This window comes from Mustela lutreola, chromosome 16, assembly GCF_030435805.1.
Source record: "Mustela lutreola isolate mMusLut2 chromosome 16, mMusLut2.pri, whole genome shotgun sequence".
Taxonomy (NCBI): Eukaryota; Metazoa; Chordata; class Mammalia; order Carnivora; family Mustelidae; genus Mustela; species Mustela lutreola.
Genome location: NC_081305.1, coordinates 49,684,249 through 49,710,031, shown reverse-complemented (window position 1 = coordinate 49,710,031; position 25,783 = coordinate 49,684,249). Strand labels below are relative to the sequence as shown.

The following is a 25,783-nucleotide window of genomic DNA, read 5'->3' as shown; positions in this document are numbered from 1 at the left end:
GACCCGTGACGTCACCGCGCACGGTCCTCGGCGTTCGAGGAGCTCGCTCTCTTCCCGTAAGCTGCGGGAAGAAGCCGGAGAAGTTGGGGACGGGGGCGCGCGGCGGGTTGGCCAATGGGGACAGGCGAGGGTCGTAATGGGGTCCCTGGAGAGTGGAGGCGCTGAGAAGGGAGGGGAGAGAGGGAAAAGACGCGAGGGGTAACGCGACCGCTAATTGGCCCGTTTGAACGAGACACCGCCTCTGCCCGGCGTACGCGCGCGTGCCCCGACGCCCAGGAACTCGCGCACGCGACTAACGGTCGGCCGCGGAGCAGGGGCAGGGCCAGGATGGGCGGGACTCGGGGGGGTTTAAACGGATGATGGAAGGATGACTGGCCAATAGGAAGGCGCCATCGTAGATTGGCGTCAAGAGGCTCCTGGGCGCCAGCTCTTGGCAGAGAAGGCGGTGTCAGGGGGCGGGGACGAATGGAGTGGAACCAATGGGGGCTTGCCTAGTGCGGGCCTAGCCCCTCGCAGCCAACGAAATTCGTCGGTTTTGTATATGCAAAGACCGTGAGCGCGGCCCCCGCGCCCGCTCTCCAGCCTGCGGTGGGGGTGGGCGCTGGAAGACGGCTGCATTTTTCTGTGAGGCGCCATTTTGTGCGGGCAGAGTCCCGTGACCCGTGTCGTGCGTCGCGCGGTGCGAAGAGGCAGGCCGCACGCCCTGAGGGCTTGGCCGCCTGTGGCCTGGCAGCCTGTCCCGGCGTCGGTCACGCCGTCGGGCTTCTCTCTCCCCACGTGGAAGGTGGACGCTAGGGTCCCTGGCGATGCGCGGGAGAGAGGTCGAGGCACGGCCCTGTGTGCGACGGGCCCCCGGCCTCCACCCTGCAGGCCTGCAGTTCGCGGGTGCAGGGCACTCTGCCCAGGGGAGTGCGCAGACACTGAAGGAAGGGAAGGGAGCTCGGCTGCCTCACGCAGCCCCCGCCCCAGCCCCCACACCCCGGCAGGGACAAGGCCGAGGGGGCAAGCCAGGCCCTGCCACGAGAGCGCGTGCAAACGACGGCGCTGAGCACGCCCGCGGCCCGACTGCGCCCTCGGGGTGCCTGGTGGCGGTCGCGCCCGGTGCTTGCAGCAGCCCGTGTGCGGACCGCGGGGGGACCGGGCTTGGGACTGTGGTGCTGGGGCTGCGCACGCGGGTGCTTGCGGGCTGAGCAGAGCAGAAGGCGCGGAGGCCTGCGGCCCGCACTGCTAACCAGGGGCAGCCAGGCCAGACAGCAGGACTGCGGTCGACGGAAGAAGGGTGCCTCGGCCGGGGGGGCGGAAAGGGGCGGTGGGGACCTGGAGCTGCGGGGAGAGCGTGCAGAGAGGGACAGCAGGTACCTCGTCCCCGTCAGGCAGCTGGCAAGGCTGGGTCAGTGAGCTTGGCGGTGGAGGACGCCCGGGGGAGAGGCAGGGAGGTCCCAAGTCCAGGCCGAGGAAGGCACGGTGTTCTTTCCTTCAGTCTGGGCAGGAGCAGAGAGAGAGGTGGAGATGCCGGCGCAGCCGCAGGTGTGTGCCCCTGGGGGTTGGGAGAGGGGATGGGCGTCTGTGCCGGTCAGCCAGACCTGGTGTGGGGGCGCAGGAAGGGCCGCCTGTGCCCTGATCAGTCACCTTAAATGGGGGTCAGCGACCTAACCTAGGACTCGGTGCTGCTGCAGCCCCGGGGGCCTCACCAGTGCACAGACCAAGGCCGGGGGCGGGGGCTATGTTCCAGTCCTGCTTGGTTTACAGAGGCGGGTGGTGCCTGAGTGACTCCTCCGGTAGGTGGCTGTTTACAGACGCCTGGAGTTTTACTCCCGACAGGCACCTTACCTGCTGAAAACTTCGCCAGGGTCTTCTGCCCCCACCCTATGCTTTGACTAAACCCCTGGCCCTGGGCCCATGGGCTGCCTTTCTGTGGGTCCCCAGCGTGCGGTCTCACAGGAGGACACGTGGGTGTGGGTCTGGATCCCTTGTCTTCTCCCTCCTCATGGCCTCGGCTCACTTGTGCCTCCCCTCCTCTCCCACGCTTGTTCATGTGCCCCCCCCTTTTTAAAAGATTTTATTTATTTGAGAGAGAGAGAGCATGAGAGGGGAGGTCAGAGGGAGAAGCAGACTCCCCATGGAGCTGGGAGCCCGATATGAGACTCCATCTCAGGACTCTGGGATCATGACCCGAGCCAAAGGCAGTTGCTTAACCAACTGAGCCACCCAGGTGCCCCTCATGTGCCCTTTTTGATCTGGGTCCAGAATTTGTCATTTCTTGATCACTTGCATGTTTATCAGGGTCCCCTCTGAGCAGACCAGCCCCAGGACAGCAGGGACTCTTCCTGGGCCCCTAGCAGAGTGCCTGACGAATCAGAGGTGTTCATTCGTTCAGTAGGTATTTGCAGAGTGCCTGCTGTGTGCTGCGCACCATCCTGGCTGCTTAGGGTAACTCTTTGTCCCGCAGCGGGGACAGGCAGACGTAAAACAGTCCACAAATAAGTAAGACTTGGGGTGCATGGAAGGGAGCAAGAGCTGTGGAAGAAGTGGAACAGGCAGGGTTCGGGGCACTAGACAATGCAGGCTGAACTCTGTGAGCCAGCACCTCTGCCTGGTGCTGTTGCACGGTCTTGGGATGGAGCAGTGACCAAGACAGGAAACCAAGCGGTGCCTTCCTGGGGCACTCACTCCAGCAGGGCAGAGACAGAGAAGCCATAAGGACAAGAGCCGCGTGGTCAGCTGTCCCGGTTTGCCCCAGATGCAGACTTGATTCAGCACCAAGACGGGAGATCGTAGGCTCGTTTGCAGGATAACTTGGGAGGATGCAGTGATACTCATCACCGGACAAGATAGAGCAGGGCAAGGAGTATCCGGAACACCGGGGGAGGGAATTTTAGGCAGGCTGGTCAGGGGAGACTTCCACGGAGAAGAAGGCATTTGACCAAAGATCAAAAGGAAGCGAGGGAGCATGTTTTGTGGGAATCTGGAGTAAACAGTTCCAGGCAGGGGTACAATGTCCTGACACAGGCATGAGCCTGGGTGTCAGCAGGCTTTGCGGTCCATGCCGTTACGACAGACGCCGCGGCTTTCGTTTGCATGCGCCTCCATCTTCCTGTCGGAGGCTGTTTGGCCTCTGCCCTTGGTGGCCTTGTGGTCTCAGCTCAGTGTCCGCAGGCCTGCGGTGACTGATGAAGGAGAAGCCAGTTCCTTTGTGTCCCTGGAGCAGAAGGCGGCGCTCACCTGGGTGGGGGTGGCTGTCCTGCACAGGTGAACATGCCCTGCAGGGGACCAGTACCCACCAATGATGGACACACTGCGGGCTTTGGGCCCACTCCACAGACCCTAGACAGCAGGGCCGACTTCATGCTGGAACAAACGAGCTTTCCGGCGCTAGGGGCTTCCTTTGATGCCTGGAAAACCAATCCCTCTGACGCCCTCCCATATTCAGCAGATCGGTGCTGGCGAGGATGGGAGTAGACGGGAGTAGACGGCATTCCAGGGCGCGGCCTGGCCCTGAAGTAGCAACTCTTCATTTAGTTCATTGTTCAGGTTTCATTTATTTACTTGGTTTGAGAGCAGGTAGGGGCAGAAGGAGAGGGAAAGAGAATCCCAAGCAGACTCCCTGCTGAGCGTGGCACCTGACATGGAGCTCGATCTCCAGACCCTGAGACCATGACCTGAGCTGCAGCCAAGAGTGGGCGCTTCCCCAACTGAGCCACCCAGGCAACCCCAAGCTGCAGATCTTTGAAACCTTCTAACTCCGCCATTCATCTGGGAGCGCACCGCAGGGAGAAAGACGTGAATGCAGCAAGTGGTGTGTGATAGATGACCTTTAGGGTATTGTTAATAGCAGTGAAAAATGGGAAAAGCCCGAGCGTGTCTGGGCAGGGACTGTCATATGTCTGTCCTATAGTCACGTCTGCGTGTCCCTAAGATGTGGAAAACTCTGCCACGGTTGGAAACGCTGGTAAATTTGCTGTTGGAATCCCTGGCGCGTCTCACAGTCTGATGAAGGGACTATCCGCGGTGAGGTGGGAGGAAGTCACACGCAAATGCTAGCAAATGCCAGAGGAACCGTCAGAGTTGAACATTATCCGTTGACGAACAGCACAGCAGGAACTGATCTGGGCAGGACAGGCGCCGTGGAGGCACCAAGTGGAGCCCAAAGGCCCTGCGGTGTCACCGGATCCTCGGCCGGGGTACTTCTGTTTACCGTGGTGCTCTGCTAGCATCACTGTCATGAAGAGGACAGAGGGACTGTTCAGGAGACATAAGCAGGTGCAGTGCTGCGTCCCCACATAACAGGGACTGAAAAGAACCAGCTCCCAAAGGACAATATGGGGACTGTCGGTGAAACTTGAACGTGGACTTTGTCAGCCTGAAGTGCTTGGTTTTAATCATCCCGTGGATGTGTGAGAGAATGTCCTTGTTCTTCAGAAACATCCTTTTTGGGGTGAAGGGGTAGGACGTAGGCAGCTTGCTTACTCTCAGATGCCTCCAGAGGGAAAAAAAGGCGGGGGGGTATTTGTTGGGAAAGAAAATCCTGAAGTGGTGTGTGGAAAAGTTAACCGTTGGTGAATGGGTGAAGGGTATACAGGGTTCGTGGATGTATTCTTGTCTCCGTTCTGCAAATTTGAAATTGTTTCAAAACACAAAGGTAAAAGAAGCAGGGGGCGGTATCCACACACACACCACATCTGGTGTGGAACTGAGACACCGCAAACCTGGCCGGTCAGGTCTAGGAGCCACTGGGGCCGTGCTCACCAAGACTGTGCTGCTGAAGATGGAGTGCGTGTCAGGCCCAAGCCTCGCCTGGGCCCATGGCGGGGGAAACGGAAGGACACAGGCATCCGTCTGCTGCTGGCTCTCAAGCTTCTCCCTGGGAAAGTACTTCTGCTCCCATGTCACAAGAGTCACAAGAGTCATAAGGGCTCATCTGATCTCGAGGGCGCAGGGCCATCCTGTGTCCCTAGGAGGAGAGTCTCTGAGTGCTCAGCAAACTGCTGGTCTGGTGCATGGCACAGTTGCCCGTCCTCCCTGCTCAGCCCCGTCTGCCCCAATGAAGACACTGGTGGAAGAGGTGATTGCTGAGACCACGCCAATGTTGCCTAAATTCCCCACGAGGGGGGGCGCTTTCCAAGTGAGCACAATAGTGATGTTCAGAGCCCCCCTGCCCCGCTCCCTGTAGCCAAGCAGGTGTGCCTGAGTGGGGGAAATCTGGCCAGTGCCGAATGCTTAGCACTTAGGATGAGGCTTTCTCAGACACAGATCCCCCTTTTTCCTCCTACAAGCAAACACCTCCCCGCACATGGTGGGAGGTGGTGGTTAGATTTCATGTGCCACTTGTTGGGTCAAACACCAGTCCAGATCTTGCTGGGAGGTATTTCATAGGTGTGATTTTTTTTTTTTTCTTAGAAGATCTGAGAGATCGATAGGGAGTTGGGGACAGGGGCAGTGGGAGAGAATCTCAAGCTGACTCCCTGCTGAGTACAGAGCCTGATGATAGGCTTGATCTCAAGACCCATGACATCATGACTTGAGCTGAAATCAAGAGACTGATGTTTGGGTTGCCTGGGTGGCTCAGTTGGTTAAGCATCAGCCTTCTGCTCAGGTCTTGATCCCAGGATCGTAGGATCGAGCCCTGTGTCGGGCTCCCTGCTCAGTGGGAAGTCTGCTTTTCCCTCTCCCTCTGCTCCTTCCCCCTGCTTGTGCTCTCTCAAATAAATAAAATCTTTTCTTTTCTTCTTCTTCTTCTTTTTTTTTTTTAAAGAGTCTGATGCTTAACTGACTGATCTACCCAGGAGCCCCTTGCAGATGTGATTATTTTTATCCATTGACTTCAGGTAAGGGAGATTATTCTCGATCAGATGGGTGGGCCTCATCCAATCAGTTGAAGGCCTTAAGACTAAAACCTGATGGAGCTCAGAAAAGAAGGAATTTTGTCTCAAGGCTGTAATAGAGAAAGCCTGCTTGAATTTTCAGCCTCTCAACCTGCCTTACAGACTTTGGATTTGCCAGCCCTCCCACAATCACGAGATGTTCTTTAAAATGAATCTACCCACACACACATCCTATTGGTTCTGTTTTCTGGAGAACCCTGATTGATAGAGTAAAATCTAAAATTTGGGGAAACACTTAAATGTGCCAGAGAGGAAGGGGTTTCCTTTATTTTCTTTTAAAGAGTTTATTTTTTTTTAAGATTTTATTTATTTATTTGATAGATAGAGATCACAAGTAGGCAGAGAGGCAGGCAGAGAGAGAGGAAGGGAAGCAGGTTCCCTGCTGAGCAGAGAGCTCGATATGGGGGCTCGATCCCAGGCCCCTGGGATCATGACCCGAGCCGAAGACAGAGGCCCTAACCCACTGAGCCACCCAGGCGCCCCAAGAGTTTATTTTTAAGTAATCTCTACACCCAATGTGGGGCTTGAACTCACAACCGTGAAATTAGGAATCACATTCTCCACTGATGGAGCCAGCCAAGCACCCCAGGAAGGGGTTTTCTTAGTGATAAAGTCAATACTGAAATGCACAGCTCACAACCCACACCCAGAGAGATGTGAAAATGAGACCTTCTATGCAAGAGAGCCTACAATTCTCAGCAAACACTTGGATGCCCCCAGGGGAGGGGTGTCCTAAAGTTCATAGGAAGGCCAAGCCTTGGAGGCACCTCTTCTCCCCACTGTGGTTCATAGTCAAGACACTAAGATTGGGGCAGGCAACTCTTATCATCACTATGTTAATATCTTAGTGCACTGGGGAAAATGCTCCCTGGTTCTCATAAGAGCTGGTGTTTGAATGAACGGTGCCATGCCACATGCACTTTCTGGTTTGAATTGTGTCTCCTCAAAGAGCTGTGGAAATGCTCGCCTCCGGGACCTGAGAACGTGACCTTACTTGGGAATAGGGTCTTTGCAGATGATTGAGTGTAGAAGTCACTGAGGGTGGGGACTGGTGTCCTCACCAAATGGAGAATTTGTACACAGAGGGAAGGTGCTGTGCATGTGGTGGGGTCCCAGCCAGTGCTAGCCAAGCCCCAGAAGCTGGGGGCAAGCCCCGGTACCAGCCCTCCCGTCAACCTCTCAGGGAACCAGCAGGTGGCTCGTTGCTGACGCTTCCGCTGCTTGTTACAGCAGCCCCAGCAAATGACCAGAGCATCCCACTTCAATGAGCCTCGGCCAGGGAACTCACCCAGAAGAAGGCACAAACCATGCTGGAATGCCCCGAGGGAAGAGGCTTGGTTAGGAAGGTGCCCAGGGCGTAAAGGCACTGTGCTCCACCCCTGACTCCGGGCTTGGAGGCAGACTCTGGGGCAGCCCTGACCACCTCCTAGATGTCTGCCCCCTCCTCAGCCACACAGGGGACTCCCCAGTGATAAACGTGGAGGTGGAAACCCATCTCTTCCCCACAGTAAACCTGGAGACCCTGGCTCAGGAAACATCTGTTTATTCCAAAAAAATACCAAGTTGCCACTCGGCCCGCTGTCCTCACCAAGGGACTCCGGGGAAGATTGTGGTGTTGAGCAGAGAGAGGGAGGGATAAAGAAGCTGTGGAGAGTCTTCTGGTCCAGAACTGTTTATCTTCTCTCGGCACCCCTTCCCTGCCCCTCCCCAGAAAGGGTGTGTGTGTGTGTGTGTGTGTGTGTGTGTGTGTGTGTGTGAGTGTGCTCATGCACGCTTGTCTGGGGCCGGAAGACGCAGCTGGCGAGGTCCCAGCGCTGGAGGCATGGAGGGGGATCAGGCAGGACAAGCCCACTTCCTCACCTGCTGGAGACCTCTCCCCACTATGGCTTATTTGAGATCAGAGGTCAAGACCCCAAGGTCAGGCAGCCTGTGGCAGTGAGTGGAGGGAAGGGAACAAGATACCTGGACTCCAGGCCAGGAGACAGCAAGTCTGGGGGGTGGGGGTGGTGTACAAAAGCTGAAAGATCCCAAGCCCCTATATTCCAGGGGCGGCGGGGGGAAGCTGAGTGCTCAGTGGGGGTGGGGAACAGAGGGCTGGGGGTGTGAAAGGGGAGAGGCGCTCAAGCTGGCTCCTTTCTGGGGGATGTCACAGTCTGCCTGAGGGGCGTTGGGCACAGGGAGGCCCTGGATGGGACTGAGGGAACCCACAGGAGCAGCTAGAAGCATGGACACGGGGGCCCAGGTAGATTGGGGTTGCTCCCCAGTTCCCCTGGGTGCTAGGAGCTGAGGGCCAGTTATCTGCCCCAGGCTTTTGATGAGAAGGAATGAGCTGAGGTGCCAATATTTGGGGGAGACAGAAGAGGGAGAGGGACGGCCCAGAGGAGGGAGAAGAAGCCCCCTCACCTTGCCTTGGGGGCTGGGGAGGGGGTATGTAGCCCTTTAAGAGTGGGGGAATGGCCGCCCCCCGCAACATGGCTATATACAAAGAATTGGGGCAAATTGTGCATTGGGTATTGAGGAATCCCCAAAACCCCTGGAGGCTCCCTGGTGTGTGAGGGGGAATTAAGGAGAGAATGCTGCTTCCTCACCATCTTGAGATGATGCAGAGCACCTCTCCACCCCATGGCCTTGGCAGTGGCCATGGCCCTCCAGATGTGCCTGCTCCAAGACCAGGCCAGCAGAAGACATAAGTGAAGGCCCCAGGGAGGTCAGCAGCTGTCCACCCAGCCCATGGGGTCTCTGAGGAGAGTTTGGCCCAAGCCAGTGGAGTGCTGTTTTGTGTGGGGGTCCAGGTAACAGGGGCAGGGATGTCACCTGAGGACTATGAGGCCCGTTCCCCACTCCCCTCGTGATGACAAAAGCTTTCTGTGTTAACCCTGTCACCGATCAGATGGTTGGGTGAAGGGCTTTGAGTTATCAGGAGGGGCCTGGATGCCCTCACCAGGGGGTGATGGGGACTGCCCAAGACCAGGTCTGTGGTGGGGTTGATGCAGGCATCAGCTCAAGTCAGGAGGGAGGCAGTGACATCATTAAGAAGGGGCTGGCTAAGGTTGATGTCATCAGAGGGGACCCCACCCATTCCATTTTTGAAGGAATGGAAAAATGGTGTGTATTGTGCTAGTTCCCCTTAAAGGAACAACTGTTCCTTTAGGTGCTATGGGACCCCAGAAGACAATTGAAATACAGCCATTTTAGTACTTGACCCTCAAAATGATGGATCCTGGAAGATAGTGATGCATGGTTGAAGTGAATCCCAGTAAATGACATATTTTGATGCCATGGATCCTAGGAAATGATGATGCTATGGTTATGGTGGATCCTGGGAGATGATGACACCATGGTTGAAGTGGATCCTGGGAGATGATGACTCCATTGGTTCTCATGGTTCCTGGGAGGTGATGACATTATGGACGAAGTGGATCCTGGCAGGTGATGACATGGTTGAAGTGGATCCTGGGAGGTGATGACATCATGGGCGAAGTGGATCCTGGGAGGTGATGAAACCATGGTTGTGGTGGATCCTGGGAGATGACACCATGATTGAAGTGGATCCTGGGAGGTGATGACACCATGGTTGAGGTGGATCCTGGGAGGTGATGACACCACAATTATGGGGGACTGTGGGAAATGGTGGCATCATCAGTACTCGTGGATTCTGGTAGAGGATGTTACCATCAGCCATAGAGGATTCTGGAAGGTAATGACCTAATATGTCATGGTAGATCTTAGGAGATGATGATACAATGGTTGTAGATCCTGGGAGATGAAGACACTATAGGTCATAGGGAATCCTGGGAAGTGATGTCATTATCAGGCATGGTTAGCATTTGACCCCAGGTACAATGCCATCATGAGTGGTGGAAGTCTTACGGTACTGATATCATCAGCAAAATCAATAGTGGGTACACCCCACCCAACCCCATCCCACTTCACCCCCAATAGGAAGCCAGGAGCTTGTTGACAGATGTGATGATATCTCTAGTCATGGCAGAAAGAAGTGACAAGGGCTTGGGCCACTATGTGTCCCAGGACTCTGGGAGACTGGTGGGCTAGAGTGGCTTCCTTGGGAGCAGAAGCCAGTCTGGGAGTCCTGTCCTCCAGGAGTCACACGGGAGAAGCCATCACTGAGCAGGGTGGTTTCTGAGGCCCAACCACCCTTTAGAGGGAGAGTCTGCTGGAGACCCTGCAATTAGTGTCCCTGGTGTCAGGGAAAGGAGTGACCATGTTAAGTCATGGCAGGACAAGGCAGAAACTCTGGTAACACCATCACAAGTGACGGCCCTCCAGAGCAGGCAGTGTCTCTGGTGATGACATCACAGCATTGGGACGGAGCCTCAGTGGGGGCCGGCTGCCAACAACCTACAGTCAAATCATCATCTCAGTGGAGACTTCTGCAGTTGGGGTTGCCTCCCCAGTGAGACAATCCCTCAAACAACTCCTCAGGTCAGGGCACCTTCTTGGGTGACCCCAGGGTTGCCATGGATCCAGGGCCTGCCCTGCCTTCTCATGACCTGGCATGGAGGCATCTTAGAGCATGACCCCAGAATAGGCAGAGTCCAGAGGTGAGATCGCAGAAGGGCCCTCATCCTGGAGGTATCCCAAAACCGGGCTGTCCTCCCTCGTGATGACATTACAGGAAGAGGCACAGTCCTTCTGATCATGTCATAGGGCAAGGCACCTTCTCTGAAGATGGTGTCACAGGAAGGAGGCAGAGTCCCTGTGACAGTGTCCTGGAAAGGTCTTACTTGTAGGGAGGACACAGTTGGCAAGGCCTCTCCCCTGTGATGTGTCCTAGGAAGATGGCTTTGTCTGTAGTGACAACATAAACAGAGACATCTTCTCTGGAAGGAAATATTTTTCTGGTGTTGATGATGTCAAAAGAGGCCTCTCGGTGCCAGAGATGACATCATCAGGGTGAGATGTGTCTCTGCAGTAACATTCACAGGAAGGAATCTTTGTTTCTAGGGATGATGTCATAGGACAAGGCATTGTCTCTGCTGTGACATCACAGGGAGAAAGTCTGTGATGACTTCATGGAACAGAGACATGGCCTTTAGCGATGACCTCAGGGGTGGGCCTGTTCCTCTGTGATGGATTCATGGGAAGAAGGTGTTGTCCCTGTGATGACATCACAGAACACAGACATTTTCACTAGTGATGACCTCACGGGCAGGGCTCTTCCTCTGTGATAACGTCATGGGAAAGAGGCCTTGCCTCAAACAGTGACATAGGAGGAGGGATCTACCATGACATCCCAGAAGGAGGTTTCATCTCCGGTGACGAGTTCATCCAAAGCAGCGTCCTCGGAGGCAGCCCCCCACCCCCACCCCGTCCCGCGCATGGGCTGCTCCCGGGTCCCAGGCCCCTCCAGTGTGTTGGGGGATCCCGGCTGGGGTGGGGGCCTGCGAGGCCGCAGCCCGCCGCAGCCCGCCAGCCCCGGGGCCTGGCCTCAGACTGTCACCTCGTTCTTGCTGGCGGTGCGCAGGTGCTGCGGCAGGTGGTGGCCCGGGATGAACTGCAGCTGCTCCAGCGTGCCCTGGCGCTGGAAGGGCGGCCTGCGCGCCAGCGTGCCCCCTCCCCCGCCGGCGTCCGACATCCAGGCGGGCTGCGGGGAGCCGTGCAAGCCGTGGTGGTGGTGCGCGTGCAGGCCGGGCGGTGGGGGCAGCCCGTGCAGCGGCGTGGGCGGCCCTCCGGGGCCCAGCAGCAGGTTGGAGTGGGATGCGGCCAGGCCGGCACGGGCGCCGGGCTCTGGGGGCAGCGCTGGGCTTCGCGGCGGCGACAGCAGGTGCTCCCGGCTCTGGCGCAGGGCCTCCGGCGACGACAGGAGCAGATGCTCCTGCGAGACCAGGCGCGCGCGCGGCAGGGTGAATTCGTAGCGCGAGCGGCCTCCGTCGCCCAGCAGGTGCTCCTGGGACATGACCCGGCGCGGGTTGGGCGCAGGCGCCAGGCCCAGCTCCTCCGGGCCGCCCCAGGCGTCCATGCGGTAGCCGCCCCCAGTGCCGGGCCGCCGCAGCGCGTGCAGGGGCAGCGTCCCGCGGGGCATCTCTGTCAGGGGCCGGCGCTTCAGGTAGGCCTCGTCCAGATCCTTCTCGGCTGGGGGAGGGGGGAGAAGCCAGAGGGGTGAGTCTTCAGCCAGCCCAGAAGCTTCCCTGTCCCCTGGCTTCGGTATGTCCCACCCCCACGAGGGCCCTGGGCATCACGGGAGCGCCCTGGTCAATATTAGCCTGGGCACAGGTGGATGAGTCCCACATTGTAATTAGTCAGAGCAATCAGGCTGCCTGTGTGACCAGAATGCAGATTCCTAGGCCCCGCACAGGATGGTGGGCCGGTAAATGGAGGGACTTCGTTTCTCACCCCATCTCCCAAAACTTGGAGATGTCACCTCTTCGTGGGTTATGAAGTCAGTTTTGTGGATGGTGACTGGTATTTTGAAAATGAAATAGAATTTAAAAATTATCAGAATGCATCCACACAGGGGCGCCTGGCTGACTCAGTTGGTAAAGCCTCCCAGTCTTCATCTCCTGGTCCTGAGTTTGAGCCCTATATGGGGCACAGATACCACTTTAAAAAAATCAATTAAAAAATTAAGGAGAGTGGTGGGGAAAAAGATTTTTTAAATTATATAAAAAAGAAGGTATTCAGGGGCGCCTGGGGGGCTCATTCGGTTAAGCGTCTGCCTTTGGCTCAGGTCATGATCCCAGCGTCGTGGGATAGAGCCCCGCATGGGGCTCCATGTTCTCCCTCTCCCTCTGCTGCTCCCTCTGCTTGTGATCTCACTCACTCTCTCTGTCAAAGAAATAGATAAAATCTTAAAAAAAAAAAAAAAGCATCTACATAATAGGGGAAAAAGGGTGAGTACCCATTCATAAATTTTTTATTTCAGGTATGTTTGTGTTACTGACATATTAATGGATGCAGTGACAGTACCTACGGTTTGTTTTAAAATAATTCAGCAAAGGGCTGCAGGAGTGGCACAGAGGGTTGGGCGTCCCTCTGTTGGTTTCCACTCAGATCCTGATCTAGGGCTGTGGGACTGAGCCCTGCCCGCGTGGACTCCACACTGAGCTTGGATTCAGCTTAAGATTCTCTCTCCCTCTCCCTCTGCTCCTCCCCACTCTCCCTCTCTTTCTTTCTCTCTCTCTCTAAATAAAAAAATCTTTAAAAAAAATAAAAGTAAAAAAAAAAAAAAGAAATAATCCACCAAAAAATGGGGTAGAGGGAGTATAGATTAACGAAATTTTGCTCATTTTAAGGTGAATGATGGGAACATGGGGATTCATTTTACAATTTCCTCTAATGCTGGGTATATTTGAAAAAGTTCATAATAACAAATTTCAAATTTTTCCTGTAACTAAAAAATATGCATAGATATATGTGTCTCATGGGTCATAGCATAAAAAGTATTTCTTAATGGGGCTCTCAGTTTAAAATGTTTGAAGGCTACTCCCATTGACCAAAAATGTCTGGAGTCACAGTGATTGGTTCAGGGACAAGCATGTGACCCAGGTTGGGCCAGTACACTCCAGACCTGGGATTTTTGCTGGAATCATTGGGAAGAATGCTTTTCTGCTGGCAGAATGACACCCTGAAATTCCTCACGTCAGTCTTTGCCACCGCTAAGGAAGAATCTGTCTGAAAATGAAGCCAGCCCATCATTTAGTATAGCTGAGAGAAATAGAATCCTGGAGACAGCTTTTGAATTCCTGGATCTAGGCATACCTAAAGCTCATAGAGACTTTCCATTATCCAGCTAATGTAGTCTTTTTTTTTTTTTTTTTTTTTTTTTGTCTTAAGTTGTGTTTCTGTTAATTGTTAAGTACAGGTCCTGATGAATACAGTAGCTCTTAGGAGGGCATGAATCTGCATTTAAAAAAAACACCTTCAGCGTCATTTGGGCCACTCTCCACCATTCTGAACCCAGGCCCTGGCTCTTCACCCTGCCCCATTGCCTGTGCCCTTCCCCTTCCTGGCACTCACCCAGTCTCTTGAGGGAGGAGTAGCGGTTGAGTTCGGATTTCACAGCGGCCTCGTAGGACGGGGGCAGATGCGAGAGGTTGTGGAAGGACCGTGAGCAGGAGAGTGTGGAGTAGTGCAAGGAGGGGCTGGGTGGCGGAGCGGCGCGCCAGTCTGGGGCAGAGGGGCGTGGCCAGGGTCAGTCCAGCCCCTCCTCCCTCAGACCCCTTAGTTCCAGCTCCCAGCCCCTTAGGGAGTGGAAACCAGGGATTCCAGCCCCTCAGAACCCCAGCAGCCAGCCCTGTACTCATTGCCCCGCCGCAGGAGACAGGCTCATAGCTGGGGAAGCAGGTCAGGGCACAGGAAGAGAGGCAACCAGCACCTGCTCAGCACGTGCTATGGGCCTGGCCCCAGGCAGGAGCGGCAGTCCACTCCGTGCATCATCCCACCAACCCAGGTGGGAGAGACATGACCACTTCTGGTGTCCCAACTGGGAAACCAAGGCTAGCTTGGTTACCTGGCTAGACTGGGAGGTCAAGGCTCACAGGGTCTCACGCCTGCTCTGCTGTGGGCCCCCAGCTCAGGCTCAATTTAAGGCAGGGGAGGAAAGGAGCCTTGTCCTCCCCACAGCCCAGCCCCTGTCCGTACCCATCGTGGCGGCATGGTGCTTGGGGCTGTTGACGTTGAGGTGCAGGTAATTGTGGTGTAGATTATCTGTGGGGACCAAGAAGGGAAGTGGTGTCACTGCTGTCACCTGCCCCCCACTGGCACTGCTGTCCTGGTCTTGTGGAAGGATTTCCACTCATGTCCACTCAGTCCCTGGCTCTGATTCCCTCCCACCTCCTGAATCTCTGCTCTGACTTGCCTTTCCCTCCTGGATCATCAAATCAGCCTTCCGGCCATCTAGCCAACCCATCTTCAAGATCAGCCCCCCAGGGTTGTACTCCCAACACCCACAGCTGCTGTTACAAACTCTTTCCATGTCTGTCTCTCACCCACAGGACAAAACTGAAGCCAGGAGGGGCACCTGGGTGGCTCAGTGGGTTAAGCCGCTGCCTTCAGCTCAGGTCATGATTCCTGGGATTGAGTCCTGGGATTGAGTCCCATATCAGGCTTTCCCTGCTCTGCAGGAACCTGCTTCTCCCTCCTCCTCTGCCTCTCCCCCTGCTTGTGCTCTCTCTCTCTCTGTGAAATAAATAAATAAATAAATTGAAGCCAGGAATTACTTGGCTTAGATTTGTCTCAGCTGATGCCTTGCCTGAAGGAGCCTAGCTCAGTCCTGTCACCGCGTCTTTGCACATGCTGTTGATATTTTCTCTGCCTTGAATTCCTTCCTCTCCTTCTTTGCCTGAAGAACTCCTACTCATACCTCCAGATCCACCTCAAATGTCTTCTCCTTTTTACTACTATTCAAACCCACCTCTTCCCCTCCATTTCTGACCCCAGTTCAAGCCTTGTCCTGTACAGCCTGGAGTACCATCCAGCCTCTTCCTCTCATCTCTTCCCTTTTACATGGATTCCAGAAAAATCATTCTTCCACTCACTGCTCTAAGCTCCATGGTGGCTTCCCACTGCCATCAGGACAAAGGCAGAGCTCTTCAGCCCAGCCTGGTGCTCAGGTCCTTCCCAACACCCTCTTCCTGACCCAGCAAACTCTGCTGCAGTGGCCCAGAGCTCCATTGACCCAAATAACCCCCTCACCCTCCAGGCCACTACTCAAACAGCATTGCCTGTGGGAAGTCTTCCTCCTCCTCTAACCCGCTACAGCTCCCTGGACTTCTCCACTGATGAGCTCATCATAAAATATAAGAGTAACACGAACAGCTGCTCATATCTATATGGCGCTTTTTCTGTGGGAGGCATTGCTCTCAGCCTTAGGTCAATAGTTCCTTTGACCTTCACAATAACCCTGCGAAGTGAATGCTGTCGTGCTCCTGGTTTTATGGGTGAGGACGCTGAGGCCCAGACAGGTGAAATGGTTTGCCCCAGGTCAGCAGTGGCAGAGTTAGGATTCAAACCCAGGTTGTCTGGTTCAGAACACATTCTAATTCAATTGTTAGGAACTTTGTGACTTTGGCTGTTGGGAGCTCAGACACGGACTTTCTCAAGAGCAGGGGCTGGGAATGTCGAAATTTAAATCTCTGCGGCGTCCATGACACCCACTCATGATGGTTCTGAGATGGCAGAAGCCCGTGGATGGGACTGGGGGCGGGCCTGGGCCGCGGGAGGCGGGGCTATCGGGGAGGGTGGGGCTACAGTGCTGGAGGCGGGGCCTGGGCCGCGGGAGAAGCCGTGGAAGGCGGGGCTACAGCACTGGTGGGCGCGGCCAGAGGCAGCTGCGGCAGCCCGGACTCCCAGGTTCCACTCACCGAGATTGGAGGGCTTCACGGTGTTGTAGAGGTTCTTGGGCGTCCTTGGGGGAATGCTGTCGGGGCCTCCGACCCCTGGGGTCAAGGAGCTGCTTCGTGCCCGGTCCGGTCGGGTCCCGGGCCCCGCCTGATGCCTCAAAATGTCCACCAGAGCCCTAGAGGGGCAGAGCGACGGTTAGCAGCGGCCTGGGGACGGGGGTGGAGCAGGCAGAGAGAGCGCCCAGGGTTCTCATCTCTCCCCGTTCTGCCCTCTGCGGGAGTCAGTCGGGCCGGGCTCCTCGCCGGTAGCCGCACCCGTCGCTAATGTCAGTTTGAGCGCCGCCCGCCCCAAATGTTCCTCCGACCTTGTTTCTTGCTTGAAGCAGCCCCTGCCTCAATTCATTTGGACCCAACCCCTCTGAGGTGCTTCCCACACCCTGCCCCCACCCCCGGCCCCCTGCTCCCCTGAGCCTGAGACCTCACTCCTGTTCCTTTACAGTCATCCCATGGCGGTAAAGTGCGTCCCAGTCGTACAGTTATACGACCGAAAACAATACAATCATCCCGGACTCCCGTGTTCTTTCTTTCATGCCCCTCAGCAATCCTGCAAATTCGGCCTCTAAAATAAATCCCCAGCGGACCACTTCTCACCGCCGGTGCTGCTCCCGGTACCTGCTCTCACCCGGCTCATTGCTAGTGTCCTGACTGGTCTCCCGCGCCCACCCTTGTCCCCTGCAGTCCGGCCGCACACACGCAGCCCGGGGACTCTTGCAATGACCAGACGGCTTCACGTCGCGGAACTCAGTGCCCCCGAGAAGCTCCCCCATCACTCTCAGAATAAGCCTGCTCCGTGCCCTCTGCTCTGTGGCTTCAAGGGCCCCTTCCCTGTCCTGCAAGTACTCCCACCAGGCCCTGGCACGCCCTGTTCCGTCCACAGGGAAGGCCTTTCCCACAGATCCCTGGAGGAGTTGCTCCTTCCCTTCATGCCTCTGCTCCAGGGCCTTTCCTGACCACTTCGCATAAAGCAACACCCTCGGGCCCACTCTCTACCTGTCATGCGGCTTTCTTTTCTTCACAACGATTATCAACACCTAAAATTATATTGCATATGTGGTTGCTTGCTTACTCTGTCCGCCACTAACGTTTAATGATAATGGCAGCCAACAGTTACTCAGGGCTTGCCATGTGCCAGGACTCGACATGAATCAATTCAGTTAATCCTCGCTACAGCCTGAATGGATGGGAACAGTTCTTAGGTCTATTGTACAAGCAAACGGAGGGACAGGCCCAGGGTCGCACAGCTCGCAGACAGCAGACCCGGGGTTGGAAGTCGCGTTCACCCAGCAGAGTGGGGACCTTGTCTTGATCACTGCTGTATCCCCAGCTCCTGACCCACAGAAAGTCCTCAAAAAATAATCTGTTGGATGAATGAAGGCCTGAGCCTCACCTGTCACTCAGCAGCCAGGTGCGTTCTGTCGCATCTATTCTTAGTGCCCGCCCATCTCCCTAGGCTCCGGTGGCGGCTCCCAGGCTCCCGGTGGCCTCCTTGGTCTCTGAATAGGCCCGCACCCCTGTAGCCACGCCCCCGCCAGGTGGCTCCACCTCTCACCGCCCAGGCCCCGTCCCCAGACCCCATGAGACCTCAGCGCTCACATACCTGGGCACGTTGATCTCCCGATGCGCCCTGGGCGCACGGGACGCCTTGCTGAAGGCCACTTTGGCGCCGACGCCCACAGCCAGGGCGAAGCTGATGACCCCGCACACCACGTAGGCCGTGCTGCCCCCGGGGCCCTCGCCCCCGCGCCCCGCTGCGCCTCCCGCCCGGCCTCCTTCCAGCCACCCGGCCTGGCCGGGACCGGGCCCCCCTCCCGCACCCCCAGCACCCCCGACGCCCCCGGCCAGCGGCGGCGGCGTGGTGGCCCAGCGCGGCGTGTCGTAGTTGGAGCAGGAGGCCTGCGCCAGGCGCATGTGGCGATGCTCGCAGCAGAAGCGGTAGTGGCAGGTGCCGCAGCAGAAGCGGTAGGAGCCCGTGCTGCAGTTGAAGGTGGCGTCGTACTGGCCCATGACGTCGTAATATCCATGGCAGAGCTCCGCGGGAGGGGGCGCCCGCGCCGCCGCGCCTGTCCCGCTCGCGGGGCTGGTCCTGGTGCCGTTGGCGCCCGGGCCCGCAGTGCCCCCGCCGCCGGTCAGCGCCCCGGTCAGGCGCCGCAGGTGCGCCAGCAGGGCGGGCAGCGGGCCCGGTGGCTCGGCGCTTGTGGCGTTGGACGGGCGCGCCCCGGCCTGGCGGGCGGTCGAGGCCAGGAGCAGGAGGGTCCCGAGGAGCAGGAGGGACGGCATGGGGCCGCCAGGCTGGGGGACGAAGCAAGGCGGGAGCCGGCGCGCGAGAGAGACGGCCGGAGGTGCAAGATGTGGGAAATGGGTGGCCGGACAGGGTGAGGCAGGCGGGCCGAAGGTGGAAGGATGGAGGAAGACAAGCATTAGGAGAGCGAAAGGATGGATGGACGGAGCGGGCGATGCACGGGCCCAAGGTGAGCAGCCCCACAGGGCGGTGGAGGGCAACGGTGGGTGGTACGGAGATATGCCCAGACGCGGCCAGGGAGGATGGAAGTGGTAACGCGCAGACGGGGAAAGGATCACAGTGAGCGATGAGGGCAGGAGCAGAGATTGGGGAGGTCGTCAAAGATAGCAGAGGGGTGAGCGGAAATAAAGACGGACGAACACCAGAAGCAAGATGTGATGAGGGGAGAGGCAAGCATGCAGGGGAGTGAAGGAGAGAGGGCGAGGGCGGAGGGGGCGGAGAGAGCGGCGGCCGTGGGAGATTGGGGGAGGAGGAGCGGTGAGGGCGGTGGGGTGGGTCGGTGCGGGTGGGGGTGGGAATGCAGACAGAGGTGCAGTGGGCCAGATGGGAGGAGCAGGGGAAATGGGGAAGGAGAGAGGGAGGGGTGGGTAAGGGGAGAGAGAGAGAGAGATTGGAGTTGAGAATCTGAGTTTATTGACCAGGCCCGTGGACCCAGGGGGTGCGGCCACTAGGTGCCAGGAGAATTCGCATTCTTCACATGCGGACAGCGAAAGATGCCTCCGGACATTGCCAAATGTCCCCCTGGGGCCATAACTGAGCCCGACTGAGAGTGACTGGCTTAGACCCGGGCGGTCCTCAGCCGCCCCAAAGGCTGATTTCTCTTCCATTTAGGTTGGGTAATCCAGGGGTCTCAAGCATCTGTCTCTCTGCCTCTTCCTTCCTCCCTCATCTGCCCTGTCTCTATGTCTCTCTCTCACACAGAGACAGGCACACAGAGGCTCACGTAGAGACACACGTACACATGCGCACACCGACACACGCACACACAGACGTTCTCCCAGTTGCAGGCCCGAAGCGTCTCAGAGCCACAGCGGGAGAGGCAGGGTGGCAGAACGCCACCGTGTGCCAGCTGCCTGACACTGCAAGGCTCTTACCCTAAATTCCCGTGCCTCAGTTTCCCCATGTGTAAAATGGGGGTAAGGATGGTTCTCAGAGGGCGGTTATGAGGATGAGCAGGGTTAACCTGTGGAGGGAGCCCGGAGCAGCCGGGCCTATTGCCAGGCGGACTGTGCAGGCGGGCGCGCCGGTGTTTACCGCCGTGGCTGCGGGCGGAGAGCAGGACGCAGGACGGAACAGGGAGGCGGAGCGGGTCTGCCCCCACCCGCCCCCGCACAGAGGACGCCCGCCGCGCGGACTGAGCCCCGAGGGGACTGAGCCCCGAGGAGACCGCGGTGACTGACCCACGGGGTCCCCGCCTCTATGGGGCTCAGGGCCCAGCGGCGGGAGAGGACCAGTGCACAGACAGAAGCCCGTGTGGGGTGCGGGGGACACTGTGGTGAAGAGTATTAAGAAATCCTGAAGAAGTCACGGCTACAGGAAAGCGGCGCAAGGGGATGGGAGGGCGAGTAGGACTAATCCAGTAAGCATGACGGGGTAGTACTGTCACGTGCTCCTTTCCATTGAGCGCCTCTGTGTCTGGGGACCACACCATTACCCCCACAAGTCGCAGGCGCTGGCGTGGAGAGAGGGTTTTGGGAGCTGAGACTCCCCACACCGTAGCTGGCTCCCCTCCCGCTTGGGGCCTCAACTCTCCCTTTAGCTCCGGCTCGGCCCCTCCGCTGCACTCTGGGCTAGAACCCCTCACTCCAGGTGTTTCATAGGCATCTTAGATGCGGCTTAGCCCACACTGCGGACAGCCGTCTGGTGGTTCCTCAAAAGTCAAACAGTTATCACATGACCCGGCAGTTCCACTCCTAAGAACTGGAAATGTGCGTTCACACAAAAACTTCCACACGAACATTCATAGCAACACGGTTCCTAATATCGCCAAAGGCCACCCAGATGGCCTTCAAGGGAGGAACAGATAAGCCAATGTGGTCTGTCCAGAGAACAAAACGTTACTCAGCCTTAAAGGAGCACTGGTACACTGCTTCCTGGGTGAGCCTCTAAACATCAGGGGAAGGAAGCCAGACACAAGAGGTCACATAATGTGTGATCCCGTGTATCTCAAATGTCCACAGCAGGAAAAGCCATAAAGCCAGACAGCGGATGATTAGTGGCTGCCTGGGGCTGGGGGTTGGGAAGAGTGTGGAGGGACTGCTTTGGGGGGATGAAGATATTCTGTGTGAGACAGTGCTGATGAATGTCCTAAGTATCATTGAGCTGTACCCTTAAAACAGTTTAAAAATAGCTTAAATGGTACATTTTAAGTTAGGTGTATTTTACCACAATTTTAGGAAACAAACAAAAAAACACCAACATAGGTCAGATGACATCAAGCCCTCCCCTGCTGAAACCGCCCACTGCCTTCCTGCCATGCCTGCCATAACATGGGAAGCCTTCTCCCTTTCCTGTCCCTTCATGCCTTTCCCAAGCCCAAGGGAGTCCCTTCCTCTTGACTGCACCTGCGGCTCCTTTCGCCTGGGCCCTCCCTTTGCTGCACATACCAGTCTATGCCCCCCTCTTTCCTTCAGGTGTCCCTTATAGGTCATCTCACTGAGCCTTCCCTGTCCTGTCTAAAGCAGGGGCGCGTGGGTGGCTCAGTCCTTAAGCGTCTGCCTTCGGCTCAGGTCGTGATCCGAGAGTCCTGGGATCGAGCCCCGCATCAAGCCCCTCATTGTGCTCTCCACTTTGAGGAAAGCCTGCTTCTCCCTCTCCCACTCCTCCTGCTTGTGTACCCTCTCTCGCTGTATCTCTCTCTGTCAAATAAATAAATAAATAAAATCTTAAAAAAAAAAAAAGAAATGCAAGCTGAAAATTAAAAAAAATAAATAAAGCAGGACTTCCAGCCGCTCTGGTCCCCATGCCTGCTTTCTGTCTTGTCATAGCTCGCATCTCTAATTCCCAAGTTATATGTGTTGGGACTTATTGTCTGTCTCTCCCACTAGATCATCAGCCCTGCAACGGTGGACTGTTTCATCTGCTGGTTCCCCATAGTGCCCACAGTACCCAGCACTTGTGCCGGACCCAGGAGGTGTTCCGTAAACATTTACTGCATGGCTGAATATTGAAAGGAAGTGTGAGAGGTGGGACTGCTCTCTCTCTCATACACACACACTTCAGATGAAATACTGAGGTTCCAAGAGGTCCCATCATTTGCCCAAGGCCTATAGCACCCAAGCATTGGAGCTGGGCTCTAAACTCGGGTCTCAGGGCACTGCTACCTGTAGAACCTTTATCTCATGCAGAGAGACGTGGGTTGACATGCATACAGACACACACCTTTCATCAGTGAATCCACATGCATGCAGTGATGTGGATTTCTTCATTCACTGAAGGCTGCCACATACAGTTGGGCAGTTTGGGCACTGTGCAAAGAGGTCTGGTTGAGAGACTGGAATCCAGCCAGGCTCTCATCCTTAAGGCGTACTGGTGGGACTGCATCCATCTGGGGGAAGGGGCACCCTTTAGAATTCACACAAGGTTGCCATCTGCCTGCCAAACCACAGACACAGGGGAGCTATGTTGGGCCAGGGGGTACCTTTGTGTCATTGGCATAAAGGCGCTGTATGGGCTAGCAGTTTGCCTACTCAGTCCCCATTCTGTGCCAAGCCTCCAACTGAGCTCCATGGACACAGTTCTTCCCCCTGCTAACAGAGTCCCATTGTCCCCTCCAACTGCACGTGCATGTACATGCCCAGGAAGACACAACTCCACACCACTGACAACTCTGGGGAATGGGGACTGTGGCATCCATCCCCTCAGACCCAGTGATGCACCCAGACACAGTACACACAGCACATCTACAGTGGGGGGAGTCGTGGCCTCCTGTCCCTGCCTTACACCTCCTAGAGGGAGGAGGACACACACCGGGGGACACAGTGACCTGTCTGGACACAAGGATACAGGGGGACCCATTCTTACCTTGCCTCACATAAAACAACACATAGACATACACAGCATTGTATACACACAACAACAGAGGACACCCGCATGGTGTGTAGACACAACACACAAGGACACCCAATGTCATCCTGGTGGGCGCACCTGTAGCCTCCTCCCAACACATGCACACTGCTCCACGTGGACACACGGCTGTGCACTTCTGGGCATTTCCACCCACAGTACACAAGACCCAGACAATCTCAGACACTGCGACACATGGGGACCACACACAACTCCGGAATACATCAAGGGACCTGCCCAAGTCACCTCTACGCGGACACACAACCAGACACATGCCAGCCCACCACCAGGCAGCCTTGCGGGTGCAACAGGGGCCAGCACACCCTCACCCAGCGGTGGGGTCCGGAAGCATGCATGTGACACCCCCCCACACACAGACACAGCCTTCCCGCACCCCCCCTACAGGCACTCTCCTCCCCCATAGCTGGAGAGGAAGGGGGCCCTTCACCCCAATGTCCTTCCTTCCTGCAGCATGCATCCCCAGCAGCCAAGGGCCAGGACTATGGACCCCGGCGCTAGCCTAGGACCTGAGAGGTGGACAGAGGTCAGGGGAGTGGACTCGAGAAGGATTTCCAGAGCAGGCCCTGCTCGGTCCCTGGGCTCCAGGAGACCTCACAGTGCCTGCATAGTCCTGTGCCCCACACTCCACATCCTGCCAGCTGGGGATGGGGGCTGGGGCTGGGTGGGACCAGGTGACCAGCCTCCCTCCTGAGATGTGTGGCTGCAGAGAATGAGAGATGGAGAGGATGGGGGGTAGGGACAGGGACAGGGAAAGAGTCTTGGGAGGTTGGTGGGGGGAGAGGCAGATAAAGGAGGAGAGAGACCCAGGGAGAGGGGGACAGAGACAGGGATCAGAGACCCAGAAGGCAAGCAGGCTGGGGAGAGACAGATACTCACAGGAGGGGCACAGACACCTGGGAAGTGGCAGAGATTGAGAAGCCAAGAGAGAATGAGAAAGAGAGAGGAGAGAGAGAATGGGGGAGGACAGAAACCCACAGAAGAGTAAGACCCAGAGAGAGAAGACCTGGCCTCAGGAAACTGGGGGCTGGAGGGGTTTGCAAGTGGCGGTAGAGGGGGGCTGAGGGTACGCAGTGGGCATTGAGAGATAGAGAGAGGGTCTGGACACATGCAGGGTCTGGGTGGCGTGCAAAGGGAGGGGATCTGAGGCATATCTGGAGTCGAGGGGTCGGTTTGAGGTAGGGATGTGGAAAGCAGGCCAGAGGAGGAGAGGATGTGGGTTCACCAGCCGCTGCAGCAGAACAGAGGGAGAAGGGGAGGGGTCCAGATGTACAGCAGGGATCCCAGTATTGGGCACCCAGGCAGCAGGGACTCAGGGATGAGGAACCTCCACCAGATGCATCCAGAGGCTCACCCAGCCTTGGTCCCTGCGCCCCATCCCCAGGTCTTCCTGTGTTCTGTGCCTCTCTGACTCTGGGTGTCTCTGCATCTCCCTGCCCACCCCTCCTCCCCGACCCCGCCTCCCACCCGCCAGCAGGCCCCTCGCATCTCTAGGGATCTGCCCTGGGTCACAGTCTTCCAAGCCTGTGCCTCTACATATCTCATCGCTTCTCTGCATCCCTGAGTCTCTGTCCACCTCCCCAGCCCCCACGCGCTGTCCCGTTCTCTGAGTCTCAGTTTTCTGTGTCCCTTCTTCCCTTTGCCCAGTCTGTCTCTGTCTCTTTAGATCCTGTCTCTGTGTCTCCCCCCACGCCCAACCCCCACAGCCCTATCTCTTTGCCTCTCTGTCTCTGTCTCTGTATGTCTCTTTCCCAGGTTTGCTATCTACAGATCTCTGACCCTCTGAGTATCTCTGTGCCCCCCACCCCGGACCTCAGTCTTCCTCCCTGGTCCCCCTACTCTCACTCAGGCCGGGGTTGGAGGGGCGGGGTGGGGGGGGCGCTGCAGCGGGAGCTGTGTGTTCCCAGCGCAAAATAGACTCCCGTTGCCATGGCGACGCGAGCGCGGCCTCCGAGACGCGAAGCATCAGGCTGGGGGGTGAGGAGGGGGGACACCTGGATCCGGAAGGCGGGGGCCGGGGGCGCCAATGCTTGTCCCGGGGGCTCCTGGAGGAGGGGGGAGGATGGGACTCCTAGGTTCCTGGGGAGAGGGGGTGCTGGGTGCTCTTGACGCCGGGTTCCGGGGACCCGGACTTCTGGGAGGGGTCTGGGATCCCAGAATTGGCGGGGGTGGGTGGGGGGACTCAGATTCCCCAGTGGGGGGCGGGCTAGTTGGGAGTTCTGACGCCTTGGTCTATGGGGGATTCAGAGGTTGTCTTTTCAGGTCTCCAAGGTTGGAGGAGTGGGGAGCAAGGACTGCAAACCTCAAGGGGCTGAGGGGTCTTGCCTGGGGGCTCCGTAGAGCCCGGGGCCCCTGGTCTCCGTGCGGGCTGCAGAATTCTGAGAGCCCCCATGTGGATCCCAGGCTCTTGCGTCTTAGGGGAGCAGGAAGCACTCAGGTGAAGCCGTCTGTCCTTCCCGGCCATCCATCCATCCATCCGCATGCCGGTCTCTTCTTCCTCCCGTCCCCTTGTCCCCAGTGCCTCAGTTTCCCCCTCCGCACCGGGGTGCGGTCGCGCTCACCTCACTTTCCAGATTCGGGACCCTTGGGGCGTCGGGGGTGGCGGTGGCGATGGGGGCCGGCCGGGGAGGCAGAGCGAGCGCGTGTCTGCGAGCCAAGCGGCTGGGCGTGTGCGCGCGCTGGTGGGGGGCGGCAGGCGGCGTGTGGGGTGTGCGACCCGGCCGGCGGCTCCCGTCTGTGCAGATGCGCGCCGGCTCCCGTGCAGATGCAGCCGCGGCCAGCCTGCCTTCGCCTGGCACCGGCTGGGAGCGAAGAGGCACCTCCCCCTCCCCACCTGCTGGGACCCCTCTTCCCCCCACCCGCGGCCCCTACTCGCCCCCGGGACACCCCCCAAGTCCACGAATGGTTCGGTCCACAGCCACATCAGTGTTTATTCTGCAAGTCCGGGTTCCACAGCCTGTGACACTCCCTCCCCCGCCCCTCCCCACCCCGTGAAGTGGCCCGGGGCCTAGCCCCGCCCCCAGCTCAGCTCAGCCAACTGCAACCCAGCTTCCAGGAGTCTTATTTGCATTTCCGGGCGCTTTGGACCAATGGCAAGGTAGCGCTTCACCTCCCCTCCCGAGGGGCTGGTACTCCCAGTGGACTGCACCACTCTTGGG

General features: G+C 57.4%; 1 protein-coding gene and 1 long non-coding RNA gene across 2 annotated transcripts; one reads left to right on the top strand and one right to left on the bottom strand.

Moving 5' to 3' along the window:
• The first annotated feature begins 3 nt into the window (after positions 1 to 3).
• Positions 4 to 9,333, top strand: LOC131818962 (uncharacterized). The gene is made up of 3 exons (XR_009348986.1): positions 4 to 56; positions 5,753 to 5,825; positions 9,172 to 9,333. It is a non-coding gene; the product is annotated as an uncharacterized LOC131818962 (long non-coding RNA).
• Positions 9,334 to 11,210: 1,877 nt separating this feature from the next.
• Positions 11,211 to 25,537, bottom strand: SHISA7 (shisa family member 7). Its single transcript, XM_059153757.1, has 5 exons — positions 25,187 to 25,537; positions 17,841 to 18,532; positions 16,205 to 16,359; positions 13,860 to 14,009; positions 11,211 to 11,975 (listed from the first exon to the last, which is right to left on the bottom strand). Exons 2-5 carry the CDS (start codon positions 18,518 to 18,520, stop codon positions 11,332 to 11,334), a joined length of 1,629 nt encoding a protein of 542 aa, XP_059009740.1. The 5' UTR covers positions 18,521 to 18,532; positions 25,187 to 25,537; the 3' UTR covers positions 11,211 to 11,331.
• Between the last annotated feature and the right edge of the window lie 246 nt (positions 25,538 to 25,783).

Bases quoted from the DNA above. Each gene is read 5' to 3' on its own strand.
- SHISA7 (XM_059153757.1), bottom strand. From the start codon at position 18,520: ATGCCGTCCCTCCTGCTCCTCGGGACCCTCCTGCTCCTGGCCTCGACC. The intron at 16,360-17,840 runs GTATGTGAGCGC...CTGCCCCTCTAG, and splicing joins CGGGAGATCAACGTGCCCAG to GGCTCTGGTGGACATTTTGA. The intron at 14,010-16,204 runs GTGAGTGGAACC...CCTCTGCCCCAG, and splicing joins CGTGAAGCCCTCCAATCTCG to ACTGGCGCGCCGCTCCGCCA.